The sequence below is a fragment of the Gobius niger genome (genome assembly GCF_951799975.1).
Source record: "Gobius niger genome assembly, chromosome: 5".
Classification (NCBI taxonomy): domain Eukaryota; kingdom Metazoa; phylum Chordata; class Actinopteri; order Gobiiformes; family Gobiidae; genus Gobius; species Gobius niger.
Window position 1 is genome coordinate 2,838,553 of NC_136856.1, and position 19,817 is coordinate 2,858,369.

General features: G+C 47.2%; 1 protein-coding gene across 1 annotated transcript in view; it reads left to right on the forward strand.

Annotated features, from left to right (window-relative positions):
* The first annotated feature begins 556 nt into the window (after window positions 1-556).
* The window catches only part of slc36a1 (solute carrier family 36 member 1), an 80,027-nt gene continuing 60,766 nt past the window's right edge, over window positions 557-19,817 (forward strand). Inside the window, exons 1-4 of the mRNA XM_079556311.1 lie at window positions 557-663; window positions 13,683-13,782; window positions 17,480-17,570; window positions 19,638-19,726. Coding sequence (XP_079412437.1) covers window positions 630-663; window positions 13,683-13,782; window positions 17,480-17,570; window positions 19,638-19,726 — 314 coding nt within the window. The 5' untranslated portion in view covers window positions 557-629. The remainder of the gene's footprint in view (window positions 664-13,682; window positions 13,783-17,479; window positions 17,571-19,637; window positions 19,727-19,817) is intronic.

A 19,817-nucleotide genomic window follows, 5' to 3' on the forward strand; every position in this document is an offset into this window, starting at 1 on the left:
GAAAGTTTAGATTATTCTCCTTTGTTTTCCCTCAACGGCTTCAAACATGACCATATATGGGCGAGCTGCCGTCTGTATCTGCAGGCTGATTTATTCAGGACGTTCCTGTTCGCTCGGTTCTTCAGCGGGAACTTGTCCAAAACAAATAAACGGCGAGTCTTTGTGTTTGTGATTCTCAAACAACATAAAGTAAAGTAAACTAAACCTGTAACTGTTTCTGAGGCTCTGACTGAGCTTTTCCAACGCAAACAAACAGGAAGTCGCCGCTATCACTTTCAGCCCCACAGATATCAGCCAGTGTTGTAAAAGAACAAAGTACTGCAGTAAATCTGTCGAGCCCGAGCAGGAAGTCACAGTAAATCACAAACAAAACACACGAAAGTCCTGTTTCCATCCTCATTTTCCTCATTTAGCTTCATTTTATGCCCTGTATTTGCTCCACGCTGATGTTTACTCGCTTAACGCCCTTAACTAAACGGACTTGTTTCGCTCATGTTTGCTCACAGATGGGGCTGGCGTTGTTCTCTTTAACCGTGTCTGTTTTTGTGGATCCTCCAGCGTGACCTCCAGATGCTGCACAGTCGTCTCTCTCGGCTCTGAATCCTGAACACGGCAGGTCCTGCTCCACAATGATGGCCTCCAGCGACGTCGACCGCAATGAGGGTGAGTCCAGTTATCAGGTCCCTTTAGGCAAGGCAAGTTTATCTGTAGAGCACAATTCAACAGATCAAATCAATCACATGGACATAAAAGGAATCAATTACAGTAAAAGGCAAGAGCGCAGATACAATACTTTCAGTGTCAAAGAACTGTTTTCAGCCTGGATTTGAACATTGTCAGAGCTGAGGCCTGTCTCACATCCTGGTGTAGACTGTTCCAGATTTTAGCTCTAGCCTCAGCGTGTTTAGTCCTGACTCTGGAACCACCAGGAGACCCCTCCCTGAGATGGTTCATGCGGCTGTTACTTGTCAGAGATGGACTTCGGTGCTAAACCATAAAAAGACTTTTAAAGAGGGGGTATTATGCTTTTTTCAGTCACATTGCACCAGTCTATATCACAGTACAATGATGACAAACCTTCTGTTGGTCTGTAAATGCAGTAAATTAGAATAACTGCCTTGTATAAAATGTCTCTTTCAAAATGGCTGTAGTGAATGTCTTGAAATGGGCCTCTGGCCGTTTCTCAATCCCCAGTATGCGTACTCAGTACTCGTGAACTCCGGGGTACGGACTTGCGGGTGCAGACTCGGAGAACGGACTTGAGGAGTTCACGAGTGTGGACTCGGCTTTTTCAGCGTTTGGAACGAGTGAACTCGATGACATCACAGGAAGTAGCTCCTGAACACAGGGCTGTGAGCTTTTACAACATTAAATCACCTCATATGAAATTAAAAGGGTGACACTGCAATCGAAGAGGAAATATGTTTTTAAAGACATAAATTATACACTTTTGCAATAAACAAAAATAAATGTTTACATTTTAAACAATTTCACATTATTTTTTACAATTATAGCCTATAAATAAGACGTTATGTGGAAAGTCATTAAAAAATCTGATGTGCAAACTGAAACAACAGGCTCATAATAATAAACAAATATGTCAAATTTGAACTTGTTTGGGGGTTTTGCAAATTATTCTGAAAAAAAAACAAAAAACAATTTAGACTTTAAAATATGTAACTGTTTTTCCCCATATAAAGATGTGTCTGCAGGGCCCCCTAAATAAAACAATGTAAAAGTAAAATGCATTTGTCCTCAATGACCAGTAGACACGTCTCTGAGGATAAAAGACTTAAACCGGGAACATCTCCGCGTTTATTTACATGCGCGCGACCAGCTGTAGTTCAGCTGGAGCGGCTCAGTGCGCGCCGAGGAGGGGCCGCTGCAGGCGGGGGCTCGCGGTGCTCAAAACGAAACGGATTGTGGGAAATATAGCTGGCGGAGAACGCACAAGTCTCCTCTGATGCATCCTCGGTAAAACGGGCGGAGCAAGTTCTCATCCGGGGATTTACAGCGAACTTACTGAGAAGCGAACTTTGAATTGGAACAGGACTTGGGCCGCGCGTGATGACGTTTCACGAGTCCACGAGCACAGAAGTCCGCACAAGTACACAGATTGAGAAACGGCCTCTGTCTCTTTAAGAACCTCTGAGCCTTTAGACACGCCCCCTCCACACGCTGTCTGTGGCATCAGTGGGGAGGGGGTTCTGCTGAGGAGCAGTGGTTGGTTACTCGGCTGGTGACGAAAGCTCGGAGGCGTCTCCAGGAGGTGGGGGCGTTCCTAGGAGGACTCAGGCAAACCTATCCCTAAAATGGCCGCCATCAGAGTTTTTACAGATTACTCAGAAATACGTGAATGTGCCAAGGCAACACTTCAGCCATGTTTTTAATGAGGGAGTGACAGAATAACATGATGTAAGGCTTGAAAAGGTCAATTTTGCAGAATACCCCCCCTTTAAAGTTTATTCTCTGAGTGACAGGAAGACAGTGCAGAGACCGGAGCACTGGACTAATATGGTCGTATTTCCTGGTTCTGGATGTTCTGCAGCCGTCACAGTCGTCTAACCTGCTGGAGACAAACACATGGACAAGTCTCTGGTTTTGACACTGTTCCTCTGATCTGAGCCATGTTTCTCAGATGGTAAAAAGCTGCTGATGTTACTGCTTTGATGAGGCTGTTTAAGTTCAGGTCTGAGTCCATGATTTTGAACCTGATGTTTTTGTCTCAGAGAGAGAGACTCGAGGTGACTGAGAACACTTTGTCTTTGTGTCTGTGAGACAAAAACAAGGATCTCAGTTTTGTCTGAGTTTAGTTGGAGAAAGTTGTTTTGCCTCCACAAAACTCAGAACTTGTGTTGCACATGTTTTGTAGAAATGTGTAGCGCAGACACAGCGCCCCCCTCGGGTCGCCAGGGGCAGTGCATGTGAGGCCGAACCTTGGGCCTTCAAATGAACAGGTTAAAGGTGTCGTTCTTATGCCTTTTATCCAGATGATAGAAAACCAACGCGCCCAAGAAAACCCATTTACTAATGTATTTTAATTTTGGGGGGAGACTGATAAAACTTTTGGGGATTTTTTAACCATGAGATTGATTAAAATAATCCTTATCATCTTCAGGAAAAGGACTTGTTTTTAGTTTTTTTTGACTGGTGAGGCACAGCTAACATTGTGTTTCCTGAGATGGCCGTGCAGTGACTGTGTCTGCAGACAGTTCAGGATTAATCTGATCTAATCCCAAAACACAGACACGACTCAACAAAGCAGCTTTCACTTCATCCGTGAGTGACAAGAGCGGGTCAGTGGGTCTCAAAACATCACACTGTATGAAGTCAGATACTGCGCTCTTATTGTGAAGGTCACGTGTCTCTCTTTGCTCTCTCTTTGCTCTCTCTCCGGCCTCTCTTTGCTCTCTCTTCGGCCTCTCTTCGCTCTCTCTCTGGCCTCTCTTTGCTCTCTCTTCGCTCTCTCTCCGGCCTCTCTTTGCTCTCTCTTCGGCCTCTCTTCGCTCTCTCTCCGGCCTCTCTTTGCTCTCTCTCCGGCCTCTCTTTGCTCTCTCTTCACTCCCTCTTCGCTCTCTCTCCGGCCTCTCTTTGCTCTCTCTCCGGCCTCTCTTTGCTCTCTCTTCACTCCCTCTTTGCTCTCTCTCCGGCCTCTCTTTGCTCTCTCTCCGGCCTCTCTTTGCTCTCTCTTCACTCCCTCTTCGCTCTCTCTCCGGCCTCTCTTTGCTCTCTCTCCGGCCTCTCTTTGCTCTCTCTTCGGCCTCTCTTCGCTCTCTCTCCGGCCTCTCTTCGCTCTCTCTCCGGCCTCTCTTTGCTCTCTCTTCGGCCTCTCTTCGCTCTCTCTCCGGCCTCTCTTTGCTCTCTCTTCGGCCTCTCTTCGCTCTCTCTCCGGCCTCTCTTCGCTCTCTCTCCGGCCTCTCTTCGGCCTCTCTTCGCTCTCTCTCCGGCCTCTCTTCACTCTCTCTTCGCTCTCTCTCCGGCCTCTCTTTGCTCTCTCTTCGCTCCCTCTTTGCTCTCTCTCCGGCCTCTCTTCGCTCTCTCTTTGTCCTCTCTTCGCTCTGTCTTCGGCCTCTCTTCGCTCTCTCTTTGCCCTCTCTTCGCTCTGTCTCTGGCCTCTCTTCGCTCTCTCTCCAGCCTCTCTTTGCTCTCTCTCCGGCCTCTCTCCGGCCTCTCTTCGCTCTCTCTTCGCTCTCTCTCCGGCCTCTCTTCGCTCTCTCTCCGGCCTCTCTTCGCTCTCTCTCCGGCCTCTCTCCGGCCTCTCTTCGCTCTCTCTCCGGCCTCTCTTCGCTCTCTCTCCGGCCTCTCTTCGCTCTCTCTTTGCTCTCTCTCCAGCCTCTCTTCGCTCTCTCTTCGCTCTCTCTTCGCTCTCTCTCCGGCCTCTATTCGCTCTCTCTCTCCGGCCTCTCTTCGCTCTCTCTTCGCTCTCTCTCCAGCCTCTCTTCGCTCTCTCTTCGCTCTCTCTTCGCTCTCTCTTCGCTCTCTCTCCGGCCTCTCTTCGCTCTCTCTTCGCTCTCTCTTCGCTCTCTCTTCGCTCTCTCTCCAGCCTCTCTTCGCTCTCTCTCCGGCCTCTCTTCGCTCTCTCTTCGCTCTCTCTTCGCTCTCTCTCCGGCCTCTCTTCGCTCTCTCTTCGCTCTCTCTTCGCTCTCTCTTCGCTCTCTCTCCAGCCTCTCTTCGCTCTCTCTTCGCTCTCTCTTCGCTCTCTCTTCGCTCTCTCTTCGCTCTCTCTCCGGCCTCTCTTCGCTCTCTCTCCGGCCTCTCTTCGCTCTCTCTCCGGCCTCTCTTCGCTCTCTCTCCGGCCTCTCTTCGCTCTCTCTTCGCTCTCTCTTCGCTCTCTCTTCGCTCTCTCTTCGCTCTCTCTTCGCTCTCTCTTCGCTCTCTCTTCGCTCTCTCTTCGCTCTCTCTCTGGCCTCTCTTCGCTCTCTCTCCGGCCTCTCTCCGGCCTCTCTTCGCTCTCTCTCCGGCCTCTCTCCGGCCTCTCTTCGCTCTCTCTTTGCTCTCTCTCCGGCCTCTCTTCGCTCTCTCTTCGCTCTCTTCGCTCTCTCTTCGCTCTCTCTTCGCTCTCTCTTCGCTCTCTCTTCGCTCTCTCTTCGCTCTCTCTTCGCTCTCTCTTCGCTCTCTCTCTGGCCTCTCTTCGCTCTCTCTCCGGCCTCTCTCCGGCCTCTCTTTGCTCTCTCTCCGGCCTCTCTTCGCTCTCTCTTCGCTCTCTCTCCGGCCTCTCTTCGCTCTCTCTCCGGCCTCTCTTCGCTCTCTCTCCGGCCTCTCTTCGCTCTCTCTCCGGCCTCTCTTCGCTCTCTCTCCGGCCTCTCTCCGGCCTCTCTTCGCTCTCTCTCCGGCCTCTCTTCGCTCTCTCTCCGGCCTCTCTTCGCTCTCTCTCCGGCCTCTCTCCGGCCTCTCTTCGCTCTCTCTTTGCTCTCTCTCCGGCCTCTCTTCGCTCTCTCTCTCCGGCCTCTCTTCGCTCTCTCTTCGCTCTCTCTTCGCTCTCTCTTCGCTCTCTCTCCGGCCTCTCTTCGCTCTCTCTTCGCTCTCTCTCCGGCCTCTCTTCGCTCTCTCTCCGGCCTCTCTTCGCTCTCTCTCCGGCCTCTCTTCGCTCTCTCTCCGGCCTCTCTTCGCTCTCTCTCCGGCCTCTCTTCGCTCTCTCTTCGCTCTCTCTTCGCTCTCTCTTCGCTCTCTCTTCGCTCTCTCTCCGGCCTCTCTTCGCTCTCTCTTCGCTCTCTCTTCGCTCTCTCTCCGGCCTCTCTTCGCTCTCTCTCCAGCCTCTCTTCGCTCTCTCTTTGCTCTCTCTTTGCTCTCTCTCCAGCCTCTCTTCGCTCTCTCTTCGCTCTCTCTTCGCTCTCTCTTCGCTCTCTCTTTGCTCTCTCTCCAGCCTCTCTTCGCTCTCTCTTCGCTCTCTCTTCGCTCTCTCTTCGCTCTCTCTCCGGCCTCTCTTCGCTCTCTCTCCGGCCTCTCTTCGCTCTCTCTCCGGCCTCTCTCCGGCCTCTCTTCGCTCTCTCTCCGGCCTCTCTTCGCTCTCTCTCCGGCCTCTCTTCGCTCTCTCTCCGGCCTCTCTTCGCTCTCTCTCCGGCCTCTCTTCGCTCTCTCTCCGGCCTCCCTTCGCTCTCTCTCCGGCCTCTCTTCGCTCTCTCTTTGCTCTCTCTCCGGCCTCTCTCCGGCCTCCCTTCGCTCTCTCTCCGGCCTCTCTTCGCTCTCTCTTCGCTCTCTCTTCGCTCTCTCTTCGCTCTCTCTTCGCTCTCTCTTCGCTCTCTCTCCGGCCTCTCTTCGCTCTCTCTTCGCTCTCTCTTCGCTCTCTCTTCGCTCTCTCTTCGCTCTCTCTTCGCTCTCTCTCCGGCCTCTCTTCGCTCTCTCTTCGCTCTCTCTCCGGCCTCTCTCCGGCCTCTCTTCGCTCTCTCTCCGGCCTCTCTTCGCTCTCTCTTCGCTCTCTCTTCGCTCTCTCTTCGCTCTCTCTTCGCTCTCTCTCCGGCCTCTCTTCGCTCTCTCTTTGCTCTCTCTCCGGCCTCTCTTCGCTCTCTCTTCGCTCTCTCTTCGCTCTCTCTTCGCTCTCTCTTCGCTCTCTCTTCGCTCTCTCTCCGGCCTCTCTTCGCTCTCTCTTCGCTCTCTCTCCGCCCTCTCTCCGGCCTCTCTTCGCTCTCTCTCCGGCCTCTCTTCGCTCTCTCTTCGCTCTCTCTTCGCTCTCTCTTCGCTCTCTCTTCGCTCTCTCTTCGCTCTCTCTTCGCTCTCTCTTCGCTCTCTCTTCGGCCTCTCTTCGCTCTCTCTTTGCTCTCTCTCCGGCCTCTCTTCGCTCTCTCTCCGGCCTCTCTTCGCTCTCTCTCCGGCCTCTCTTCGCTCTGTCTTCGGCCTCTCTTCGCTCTCTCTTCGCTCTCTCTTCGCTCTCTCTCCGGCCTCTCTTCGCTCTCTCTTCGCTCTCTCTTCGCTCTCTCTCCGGCCTCTCTTCGCTCTCTCTTCGCTCTCTCTTCGCTCTCTCTTCGCTCTCTCTTCGCTCTCTCTTCGCTCTCTCTTCGGCCTCTCTTCGCTCTCTCTTTGCTCTCTCTCCGGCCTCTCTTCGCTCTCTCTCCGGCCTCTCTTCGCTCTGTCTTCGGCCTCTCTTCGCTCTCTCTTCGCTCTCTCTTCGCTCTCTCTCCGGCCTCTCTTCGCTCTCTCTTCGCTCTCTCTTCGCTCTCTCTCCGGCCTCTCTTCGCTCTCTCTTCGCTCTCTCTTCGCTCTCTCTTCGCTCTCTCTTCGCTCTCTCTTCGCTCTCTCTCCGGCCTCTCTTCGCTCTCTCTTCGCTCTCTCTTCGCTCTCTCTCCGGCCTCTCTTCGCTCTCTCTTCGCTCTCTCTTCGCTCTCTCTTCGCTCTCTCTTCGCTCTCTCTTCGCTCTCTCTCCGGCCTCTCTTTGCTCTCTCTTTGGCCTCTCTTCGCTCTCTCTCCGGCCTCTCTTCGCTCTCTCTTCGCTCTCTCTTCGCTCTCTCTTCGCTCTCTCTTCGCTCTCTCTCCAGCCTCTCTTCGCTCTCTCTCCAGCCTCTCTTCGCTCTCTCTTCGCTCTCTCTTCCCTCTCTCTCCAGCCTCTCTTCGCTCTCTCTCCAGCCTCTCTTCGGCCTCTCTCCGGCCTCTCTCTGTCAGCTGATTTCCTGAACAGCGTCTCGTGTCGCTCCTGTTTTCACAAAGCCATGGCACATTCCTTTGGCTGAACTGAACCTCGCGTCTGGTCTTTGTTTGTCCTGGATGTGAAGGGGCTTCATCATAAAGAGGCATTTGTAAAGGCAGTGAGAGGAGGCTCAGCATGACCTCGTTGTTCCGTGTTATGTCCCGTGTGAGGATGGTTAGTCTGCAGTGACCAAAGTGCCTGATATCGTTACATGCTCCTGGTAAAGTATGTTTTAGCTCTTACGGTGGTGATGTACGGGATCTTATTGGAAAATAAAGGGAAAAAGGCACATCCCACTTGTACGGGCGTTCATTCAGCTCTGAGCTACACGACCCAAACAAAAGCACATGTTCACCCTCCACTCCCCCCTCTCTCCTCTCCCTTCCCCTCGCAGAGTCTGGTCGGAGGAAAAAGGTTGTTCTACATGATGTCGCCATCACAGGAGTCTGTGGTTCCTCTTGTGGTTCCACAGAACACGCTTATGTCCCACACGCTTCGTTCTAAGTACTGCCTTGTCATGTATCTACACTACCCAGTACAGACGAGGGTTTCCACTCGTGTAATTTAGTGGACGAAGCTCACACTGATGCGCCGCTGGATTACACACATTACTCAAGCAAGATAAGAGAACAAATGTGGACTTCTTGTGGGGTTTATGCAATCATTCAGAGGTGCCAAGGCAAATACTGAAGGAACCCCCGGCTCACATTAACTACGGTCCGGGTTCGGTCCTGATCCAGTCCGGGTTTGCCCCAAACTACCACTCACAGTGAGTCCGGCTGACACTGAGGCTCGCTAGAACAGAAGTGCACGTGGCTTGCCCTCTTGGTGTGAGTATTCACCTTATCCCGCCCGCTTTTGACACTTCTTGGGTTGTCTCGGCTCTTCTGTTGTCCTGACACTTCCGAGCACGAAGCCCGTTCATTTAAACGGTGAACGAGGAAAAATATTCTCCGCTCAAATCTGATGTATAGTCGATTGATTTGTGTAAAATGGCCAATGTTCATTTGCACCAACAAATATCTGGACTTCTCCAGCCCCATGTTAACAGATTGGAGAAAAGGGGCGGGCACAATTCATGGCGGCGTCCATGCAAACTTCCAGAATAAGTTGAACATAGGTAGTTTTTGTAAACAAAAGCCGTATTTGCCAGTGTGACGACTCTCTCAGTGAAGTTGAGGCTTTAACACACTCGTGCCCCTTGTCACTGGTAATGTAGAAATGTTTACGTTTCCGACGTCATGCTCGTGCACAGGTGGTAACCGTGAGCAGATTTTGTTTTGAAATACACCTTCTTGTCTCACGAGACCTGACTTCCTGCCTGGCTCGTGTTTTTCCATCAGCTTGATCCGTTGGGGCTCCGGGCGGATCCTTTCCGTTGCCGCTGGACGGCCTCGGTAACCGGACCCGGACTTCGCGGAGCAGTGTGAGTCTGCAACATTGGTTTGAATGACTTTCTAAGTTCGCGGAGGCCGTACCGGATCTTAACCGGGTTTAATGTGAGCCGGGCGGAAAGAAGCAGCTAAAAGACGAACTATGACAGTAAGCTACAGCTAATGTTATGCTAACACCAGCTAAAGTTATGCTAACAACGGCTAAATCATCGACAAAATCCCCTTTTAGAACAGCCGTATGATGATGTGAAATATTGAATCCGTTTGACCTGCGTGTTAATAGTGAGGGCGGTCCTCTCTCTCCTCTGGCCAATCAGAGGCCAGCGTTTGATCACGTCACGTTAGTCTCACTTCAGCACTTTGGCCACAGCAGGAGGTTGATACCTGGACAGGCCGGTTTGGCCCCGGCCTCGGCAGTGGAGACGCTCGCCTAACAGGGTTGACCAGCCAGTGCAAAAGCCCCATAATGCAGATCGAAGTGCGAGCCTTTAGTTTGCGCTTTAGTTTGCGTTTAGAAACACAAGATCAGGCCCAAGTGTTTTGTTTTTATCATAAGCTCTCTCTGATCTACTAAATGTGAATGAACTATGAACGTGCTGAATAAATCCGCCCTGTGCCTCTAATAAATCTGCTGTCACAGATCAACACTGACACATTTTACAGTTTAGAAGCTTCGTACACGGGATCAGAGACGAGGTATTTTTGGTCCTGGCTTGTGTTTAGCGTCTGAACTGTTACGCTGTGGCTCGAGCTAAAATATGGAAGTGCAAACGCCCAGAGGGACTTGTCTTTATAGACGTTACACTGGTTAAGTCTAATGTCAATACAGCGGTTGTTTGCCGTGGCTTCCCTGAGGAGGAAGTGTCAGAGCTGCAGAGACACAGACCAGTCCAGGTCTGTCAAAGCCACGACAGCAGAGACACATGTGAGTAGTTTTTATAAATCTTACTCTCCTGTAGGTGTAATGTGTGCAGACTTTGTGAGGGGATGTCGGGATTAACCGTTTTTTCGAGTACCACGATTATAAAAGGATGTGGTTTGTTCACAGTGAGGCTTTTAGAGGTTAAAGTTAATGGTGTCTGCACATAGAACCACACGGATCACTCTGCTGCTGCTTCTGCTTCTGTTTGGCTCTGAAAGACTCGGATTCAGACGCTCGCATGAGTCTGTCCAGCCTCAGGTCATGATTCAAATCTCAAACATGTTTGTGATTCCAGCTCTTCAATGTTTTCATAAGTTTAATGAAGCGATGCAGCAAAGTCAACTCATCACCCAGTGGCACAAAAAAATATTATAGGTACTTTTACTTCACTTCACTTCAGTACATTTTATGATTATGATGATGAGTACTTTTTACTTTTGCTTCACTACATTTTAGAGCCTGTATCTGTACTTTCTACTTTTTAAATTGGGGTAAAAGTATTTTATTTTGAAAGTGACCTCCATGCGATGAACTTGGTTTAGTGGTTTGCTCCTTTAGACCTGGTTTAGACCTGGTTTAGTCCAGGTTTAATTCATGTTTTTGACCCGAGTTAGTGGTTTACTCGTTTAGACCTTGTTTAGATCTGGTTTAGACCTTGTTTAGACCTGGTTTAGACCCAGTTTAGACCCAGTTTAGTCCAGGTTTAATTCATGTTTTTGACCTGAGTTAGTGGTTTACTCGTTTAGACCTGGTTTAGATCTGGTTTAGTCCAGGTTTAGTTCCTGTTTTTGACCCGAGTTAGTGGTTCACTATTTTAGACCTGGTTTAGACCCAGTTTAGTCCAGGTTTAATTCATGTTTTTAATTTGACCCGAGTTTGTGGTTCACTATTTTAGACCTGGTTTAGACCTTGTTTAGACCCAGTTTAGTCCCAGTTTAGTCCAGGTTTAGTTCCTGTTTTTGACCTGAGTTAGTGGTTTACTCCTTTAGATCTGGTTTTATTCAAATGATATTTAAAAATCATTTTAATAAATACTTTTATTTATTTTATAATCTATACTTTTACTTAAGTAATAAATTGTGTTGGATATTTTTACTTTTACTGAAGTACATTTTTGGTCCTGCACCTGCACTTTTACTTAAAAATATTGAGTACTTCTTCCCCCACTGCCCGCACCTGTAGGGATGGGTATCCATGCTCCTTATCGATCTGTACGTACACGGTTCTCTTTTCGGTACTTTAAAAGGAAAAGAAAAGTCACTGTGAATCCTGGGCCGATATTTATTTTTTATTTTATTTTTTTTATTTCCAATTTGCGCAAACACTTAATATATGGGCGTTAAAATACTTCACTTACTATTTTTTTTAATTATTACTGTCATGTTGTAAATCTAGGATTACCAGGCTGTTAGATTTGGCTGTAGCTCTGGGGACTGAGTCCAAATTGGATCTGGTTCTTTTGCATCACGCGAGGACAGTTATTTAGATATAGCCAAAGCAAACACAGGAGATAGAAGTCGTCTCAAAGATAAGGCGTTTATTGCCGTTGTTCCTCGTTACAAAGCAGTAAAACCAGCTGGTGACTTCAGAGAGAGAAGAAGTGAAGTCCAGACCTCCGTCGACAGGTCCTTTTATCCTCGTCTTGCACTTCTCTGCGTAGAGAGGGTGAGGCCTATCTGTGAGTCAGCTGTTTGTGTCTATGTGTTTGTAAATCATCTGTACTTCACGTTATGTTCAGAATGATTATGGTGTGGACCGTTGTCTCTCAGCTCATCGCAGTGACATGGTCTTCTTGTTCTGTAGTGTGGGAGCAAAGCATAAGTCAGAGGCTTGTTCAGATTTCGTTATAATCCTTAAAAACTTGATGAACTGGAGCCACAGCTTGTTTTCTGCCTCTCAGCTCGTGTCCGGCGGGTCAGTCTGTGGTCAGAGCAGCAGAAGTTTAGACAAGATAAAACCAATTGGCTTGTGGCACGGTTTGGCTATGCTAGCTCCTCTGACCTGAAGCTGTGAGCGCCAGTACTTCCTGTCTGTATTCTTTTCCTGGAATAATAATCATATTTTCTAAAGATTATGTTGTGGGCAGTGAGTTCCCGGTCGATGATCATTTACTGTGTGTTTAAACCTTGATGAAATGAGTTCAGAGGAGCCTGTGATCATAAAGGATCGATAGTTTGTCTTGAAGCTAAAGGCTAACATGCTATAAAACATTTTTAATAAACGGCACTATTTCAAATTGTATAATGCCTGAAATTAATGTTAGCCTTTAGCTTCAAGACAAACTCACTGATCCTTATTAACAGAGACGTCTCCTACGTCTCTTTGGTCCTCGTGACGGGGAGCTGACACTGCTGTAATACCACCCCCTGGTGACCGAGGGCGACTCCAAAAGACACTTTGGGCCAGATCTTGTGACTGGCGCAGTCCGTGCGTAACTCTAAACGCAACGTGGTACACGCGCGATCTTGCATGTGCGCAGGTTTTGCGCTATTTTGCGCCACAAGGGAGAGGGTGTTATTTAAGAAAAAGAGGCGACTGAGGCGTGGTTCATTACAAGCAGCACAATTGAAAGCAAAAGCGAAATTGCCTTGAAAAGTCTGTTTGAGCGTCGGTTACGCACGGGCTGACTTTGATGCAACACACTCCTAACACCAAAACAACAACAGTTTTCCATAAATAAACCACACGTGCCTCAAGTGCCACAACACCAGGTCTGATCTGAGTTTTAAGGAGACATTTCCATCGTGTGTCAGTCTTTACCTCCTGATGATGCTCCTTGTGTCGCCACAGCTCAGTCCAAAAGAAAGAAGCACATTTTACAGGGCGCAGAGCAACTTTTTTTTCTTTTTCAATTCAGCCGCTCCTGAATCCTGCAGCTGTAGCTCAAATGTTCCAACACGCTACAGTTTTCCTGCAACTACTTCATAACTCTGTAACTCCTTCACAGCCGATATGACAGTTTCTGATCAGTTAAATCCCGTACATTTGGTAACTTTGCGCATTCGAACAGTGTCCAGCGCGAGGCTGCTGCCTCTCTGTCCCCGCCCGCTCATCTTGGATCTGCAGCAGCGGAGGGACACTTTTATTTCTTTAATCTTTATTACACATTGCACTGCATCAGCATGTTACGCGTGTACAGGAGAACCCCCCCCTCACAACCCACCGCCTTCCACAGGTCTGGGGAAAGCATGAGGAGGGGGCGGCATCGCAATGAGAGTCTGTCCCCCCTCCTGTCCTGCCCACGTTTTGCGCCAGGTCTGACACTGAAGATTGCAAGGAGCGCCACCCGTCTGCGCAGTCGTCTGCTCTACAGCCTGCGCTGTGAACCACAAGATCTGGCCCCTTATGTTTGAAAATATAAAAGTTCTCCTTCAGTTCCTTATTGTCAAGTTGCGTAACGGTGACAAACTGTTTCCTTTTTTTTTTAATTCATAGGTCGTCTATATTATTCTTGTGTTGACTAGCACCAAATACATTAGTTTAATTTATTGTAATTAGTGTAATTGGGTTCATGTGGGAGCAGAGGCCAATACTACTCTACGGGAGAGTCGGTTTGGAAACAGTTTTTGAAAGACCCTGACACACTATTCTTTGTACTGACCAACATCACACACAGGTCTTTCCCGCCTCAGTTTTCGACTTTAGGCTCTTTACAGTCTTTAAAGTGTGTGTTTTTCCTGTTCTCCTGCAGCGTCGCGCCTCAGAGGTTAAACCGGTGACACTCAGACTTCCTTCTCTTCTGTTGCAGAGCACAATCCGTCAGAGATGGACGCGCTGTGCCCCAGTCCCCCGGGCCCCGCCAGGCCCCAGAGGGACTACGAGCGCATGGGCGAGCGATCGGGAACCACGTGAGTCTGAGACCAGAGGGTTTACGTTCAGGGAGACGAGGAGGACACACTTCATATGACGGAGATGTTCCCAGATCTAAAAGCTTCTCGAGCTCAGTCTCCAGAGTCACGGCTCGTTTTAAAGCTACACATTTCATCTAAACGGATCTATTTCCTCGCGTTGCTGATGTTGCTTTTTTATCATCATTCCATTCACAAATATTGACAGATTTTACATCCACGTGTCCTGAAGGGTCCCCGTGATGACGCTTTAATCCAAATATGGTGTTTTTCCCTCTGAGAGCCACAAAATACAGAAGAGAGGCGGAAGGTGGCGCTCATGAGGGGCTGGTTTTCTCTGAATGAGGATAAAGCCCCACTCGGGCAGCGGGTGAGCCCTTACAGTCGCTCATACAGACTTCAAACTGCCAGTCTTGGGATTTTTTAATATCTAAGTCAAGCCTGATTGATTCAACTTTGAACCCAAACAAAACAAGGCGGAATTCTTACAGATTTTTTCACTTCACTGATGCAAAATATCCTAAATCCCCTCTTAATCATAGTTACTAATATGTCAATAAAATAAAACCATGCATTTTAATCTGGCTCAATCCATTATTTAGATTTAGTTTCCCAGCAAAAGTTCAGCAAAGGTTTCAAATCGAATTTTTCTTCTTTTCACCTGCAGTGTTTGGCCTTTTAAAGGATCTGTATCTGCCAATTTATCCATCCCAAAGTAAACTATAGGCATTTGTTTGATATATTGTTCCTCTACCACTATGGAGGAGTATTGAGGCGGAGTATCTGAGAAATAAGTATTTTCTGTGGGTATTTTGCAAAGCCGGAAGACACAACGCTTCGATTCCGTTAACTCACCCCCCTCTCTCCGCTCATACAACTTAAGCAGTAAAAGAAATATGAATATCACCGCAATAAGTGAAGTAGCGGATTGCTGAGAACTGTGTGAATGAAGCCAAAAAACACACTGATAAGGAAATGGCATTCCAACATGGCTGAAAGTTCCCAAAAGTCGAATTTGCATGATATAGGACCTTTAAATGTACGAGGACTATGTATGTGAAGTAGCCCGGAGCTAAATCTGGTGCATTTACACAAAGTAACTGTACTGTGTGTTCGTTAATGTGCACTGTCCTCTCCAAATAAACTAATAAAGTAAAGTTAAGTGATCAAAATGAGTAGGCAGACGTGACTAAAGTATAATTCGTCTCATGCACAAACTACCACATGACTTTCCCTCAGTGACTTCAGCTTTTATACGTCTCCTAATGAGGAAGGACCGCCCACAGGATCCGCCCACAGGATCCGCCCACAGGAGCGGACCATTACCTGATCAGTTCAAAATAACTTCAGCTCTTTTAGCATTTTACATAGAACAAGTCGGTGCTGACAACGTGTTACAAATTAAACTAATAAAGGCAAAAATATAAACCAAAAATCTTGCACAAAGTTTAAAGCAGTTTCCCTCCTGCCACATGGTTCAGCCTGAGGTTTCAAAATGGCCGACAAAGACCACGCCTCCTCTTTGCTGCAGCCATGTGGTGCAGGTGAGTTTGTAACTGAGGAAAACAAAGAGTCATTATTAACAAATCAATGAATCTGGTGCTTATTGTTCTAAACAAACAAAGTGACAAAGTTAATAATGCGACAAACTGAAGAAGCTTTTAGATTTGGTAAAGCCAAGCTGGGGGAAATGTGGTCAGTTCAGGTGGGGGTTAGCCACAAAAACACAGTCATTTTAAGAACCACCAGTTGAGAACCACTGCTTTAGAGGATTAAGTCCTGCATGTCAATATTTATGCTTTAAACAGAGCCTGAAGCGAAGAATAAAGGAACTTCAGCCTGAGCCTTGTGTTTGACAGAATAATCATCTTTTTCACTGAAACTGAATTATTTAAACTGAAAGTTCACTAATTAAGACAAAACAGGAGCTCCGAGGCACAACCGACTTATCAGTAAAAATCCTTTATTTCCGAGGGACACCAACGCGTTTCGACCGCTTAGGTCTTCATCAGGGCAGACAGTGTAAAGACTAATCAAGCACAGGCGCTATTAGGTTTGTTCGAGATGCGGTTGTGTCTCGCCTGGATGATCGGCGAGAGTAGCCGACACAACGAGGGCGCAGAAAAAAGTCTGAAGCCCATCCGACCGCTCCACATGCAGAACAACGAGAGCGGCCTCAGATCAGCGTCTTGTTCAGATATCGCGTTCATTTAAAGTTGATCCTAAATAAAAGTTATTCACCTCCTGCTCTGTTTCCTTCACTCCAGAGACATCATTCTTCATCAGAGAAAACTTTCCCATTTGTTTGTTTAAGTTTGTGAGATAAAAAACGTCCTTTTAAATCATGAGTTTGTTCTGAAAAGCATCAAACATGAGCTCTATTTTAGGGGCGATGCATAACTTTAATAGTTTCAGTCATAGTTTATTTGTTCAGATCTAAAGAGGAGAGGGGAGGGGGCGAGGAGCACGTTTCTGATCACACAGACTCGTATCCAATCACCTGAGCCTGAGGTGGGTGTTTTCCCATCATGCACGGGGCCGTGGAGCCCCTGCAGTTGCCTCTGGAGAGATGCAGCGGCTGATCCAGTCGGCTGCTCTCGCTGGGGTCTCACGATCTTTCCGTGCCCCACGTGCCCGTGACATCAGAGCCCGTCTGGAGCAAGTCGGACAGAAATCTACCGTGCGTCTGCAGTCGGCTGCAAAACTGCGTCCGTCTGGCTCATCTCGAACACACCTACTAATGGTCACAAGTCACGTGAGAAGTCATGTGTTGCCTGAGATGAACCGATAAAAAAATGAAGATTAAAAAACACAGCTAGTCTGGAGATACATTACTATACATTATACATTACATTACTGAATACATGGTAGTTTACATTGCATAGCATTACATTGCACATCCAACTACAACCAGAGAGCTCAGAACATAAAAGGCCACGTCAAACATGGAACATCTAAAGTTGGTGATAGCGCCATTACCAAACAGATCCTTGACATTGTACATCCTTTTATATTGAAGCACATCTCACAGGTTCCATTTCGCACCATATTGAAGCAAGTATCAGGTATTATTTTGCACCAAACCTTACATAAAACAAGGTATTGGGCAGCGGACAAAAAATAAATCCAAATCAAAAGATCCCCAGAGGTTGAGTCGCTTATTTGCTACAGAAAGACCGAGAAGTCCATGTCCTCATTGAGCCCTGGGGGGCGGGGAGCTCCCAAGGTGTTTATCCAGAAGGTTCCCCTTTGATGATGTTTGGGATGACTTCCAGCACCATAACTCTTAGGTGATTGAGATTGAAGTGTTCATGTGCACCGCGATGGGATAATTGGGATTGTTTGTACGTACAGCATATTTGTGTTCAGAAAACCTATCCCGTAGTCTGCGTTTTGTCAGTCCGATATAAAAGCGCCCACAGGGACAATCCAAACGGTATATTACACGCGTTGTGTTACAGTTAGCAAAGTGCTTGCATTGAAAAGTTTTTTGTCCCAACGAGTCTTTAAAAGTAGTTGTTGAAAGTTCACTAATGTTTGCTCAGAAGTCGCCTGTTGTGTCTAATTTAATGTCTAATCTAATATAATTGGAATTCCGCTCATTTGATCTGTTTAAGTGGAATGTTTTCAATCTGAATGTGACTGGTTGCTGGTGAATCTCTTATTAAAGCTCCTGACGTTTGTGTCTTTCCCGCAGTTTCTTCCAGACTCTGATCCACTTGTTGAAGGGGAACATTGGGACGGGGCTGCTGGGTTTGCCGCTGGCTGTGAAGAACGCCGGGCTCGTGGTGAGTGGGGGCGCCGGCTCCGTTATTGAATCACAAACATCACATGAGGGAGAATATTAGATTGTCCTCTGTCTCTGGACAGAAATAAACCTCATTTACTCCCTGTGATACATTAACATGGGGCCAGAGGACTTTTAGTTTGTGACACCAGTACCTGACAAAGATATGTTTTTGTTCAAGTCTGTCCCTGTGTTAATCTTCATTGTTTATGCACTATTTTAACTGAGCTCTGTTAGTTTCTGTATCTAACTAGGGATGTGCCGATACTGGGAAAATATGGTATCGGGTATTGGCTACAAATATCCAATACTGAACAGATACCAGATTTGTCTCACCTTTTTAAACACACAACTTTCACAGAATAAGTCTAGGTAAATATGCTGTAAGTCATTTCGAAGCTCAGAACCTGCTGCGATAGTTTTAATCTGTAAATGTTCCTTCGATCACTGCACAAAACTGACTAGCAACAGCAGGCTAATGCTAACGGCGTCTAATCAAGGCTGGGACAGAAAAACTATGGCTGTGTCCGAATGTCCATCATTTTCTTCCACTTGTCCGTTGCCGGGTCGTGGGGGCGGCTGTTCGAGCTGCACCAGCCCCTTATGGCGCCCCCTGCAGGTGGTGGGTCCACAGCAGGACGGCCTCATGGTTCTAACCGGGCCTGTTGGTCTCTCATAAGGGGCTTCTGACCCGTCACCTCTAGGACCTGTTTGTCCTGGGAGACCCTACAGGGGCACGAAGCCCCGACAACAGAGCTCCAGGATCACTCAGGCTCAAACCCTCCACCACGTTAAGGTTGTGGTTCCAGACGAGGGTCCGAATGTCCACCCTGAATTTTTTTTTTTTTTTTTAAATGTATGCAGAAATAGGACCATTCATGGATAATCTTCAATACCTTCTACAGTTTTCACTGTTGTGGCACTAAATTTACACCAGTTACCAGTTATTATACCAGCAACTTACTACAACCTTTACCTTTAAGGTCTGGACCTTTATTTTGAAACGTATATCAACAAATATGTTTATATAAATTCAAATATGACAATGTATGGATAATCTTTAATACCCTCTACATTATTTACTGTAGTGGCATCACATTTACACTAGTTACCAATTATCATACTAGCAAAAAAAATCCCTCCAGCGTGAGCTCAAAGACGTGCAGAAAGTGGGTCAGAGCCCGGTGTCCGAACACCAGCAGAATGAGTGACCACGTCTGCCAAAAGTCACTAAACTCCGGGAATAAAGTATTTCTGTGATAAAAACCAAACTCAGAGACAGTGGAATATTTATGGATAAATACGAGTCAGATACGTTTTATTTAACATGGATTTTACATTAATGTCTTGGATTATTCGAGAGGAAGCTATCGGTCATTTAGCTCAAGCTAAAGGTTAGCAGCTAACGGTAGCATCTTTTTACTGTAACCGTTTATATTGAAGTCGTTTATTCATGAGAAATACAAACACACGACTGAAACAGCTGATTTACTTCAGTCGTGTTGTTTAGTTCAAAGACCTGTCTCTGTCAGGTCTATATTGACCCGTTTAGTGACAATCGATGCTCACTACTTTTCAGAATGCATTGTGGGAAATTTCAAGTGCACTACTTTTTTCTCTCTGGACATTCGGACACCCCTACAACATGTGACCACTTTATATTCACTATATAGTCAGTATATAGGGAAGAGTGTGGACATTCGGACACAGCCCATGACTGGATCACCATGAGTGGCTCATGGTCACAGTACTTTACTTACAGGTGTTTACATGGAGGTATTATTGTGTTTATATTAATAGGTTGTGTTCATTTTGTAGAATTTTATTTCAGTCGGAGCAGGTGTCAGTATATTTCTATGGGAGAGAAAGAAAGAAATGTTTTCCCTGATCATTATTTGACAGTGACTGGATTCACAAACACTTTATTCTTATGGCTGAAAGTCTTTTCTCCCGACCAAACGTTGATCTTAATCCATGAAAGAGAATAAAGCTCATAAACTCTGTTAGCAGCACAGTATTTCTGTAATAATTTCCTAAAGATGTGTTTTCTGTCTCCTGCCTCCTGTAGTTGGGTCCGATCAGTCTCCTGGTCATGGGCGTCATCGCCGTCCACTGCATGAGGCTCCTGGTCAAATGTTCTCATCACCTCAGTGAGAAGTACGTCATGTGACCTCAGCCTGATGGACTTCAGGAGTTTGTTTGTGTCTTTGCTGTGTTTGATTCACCAGGACACACGAGGCTCTGTAGG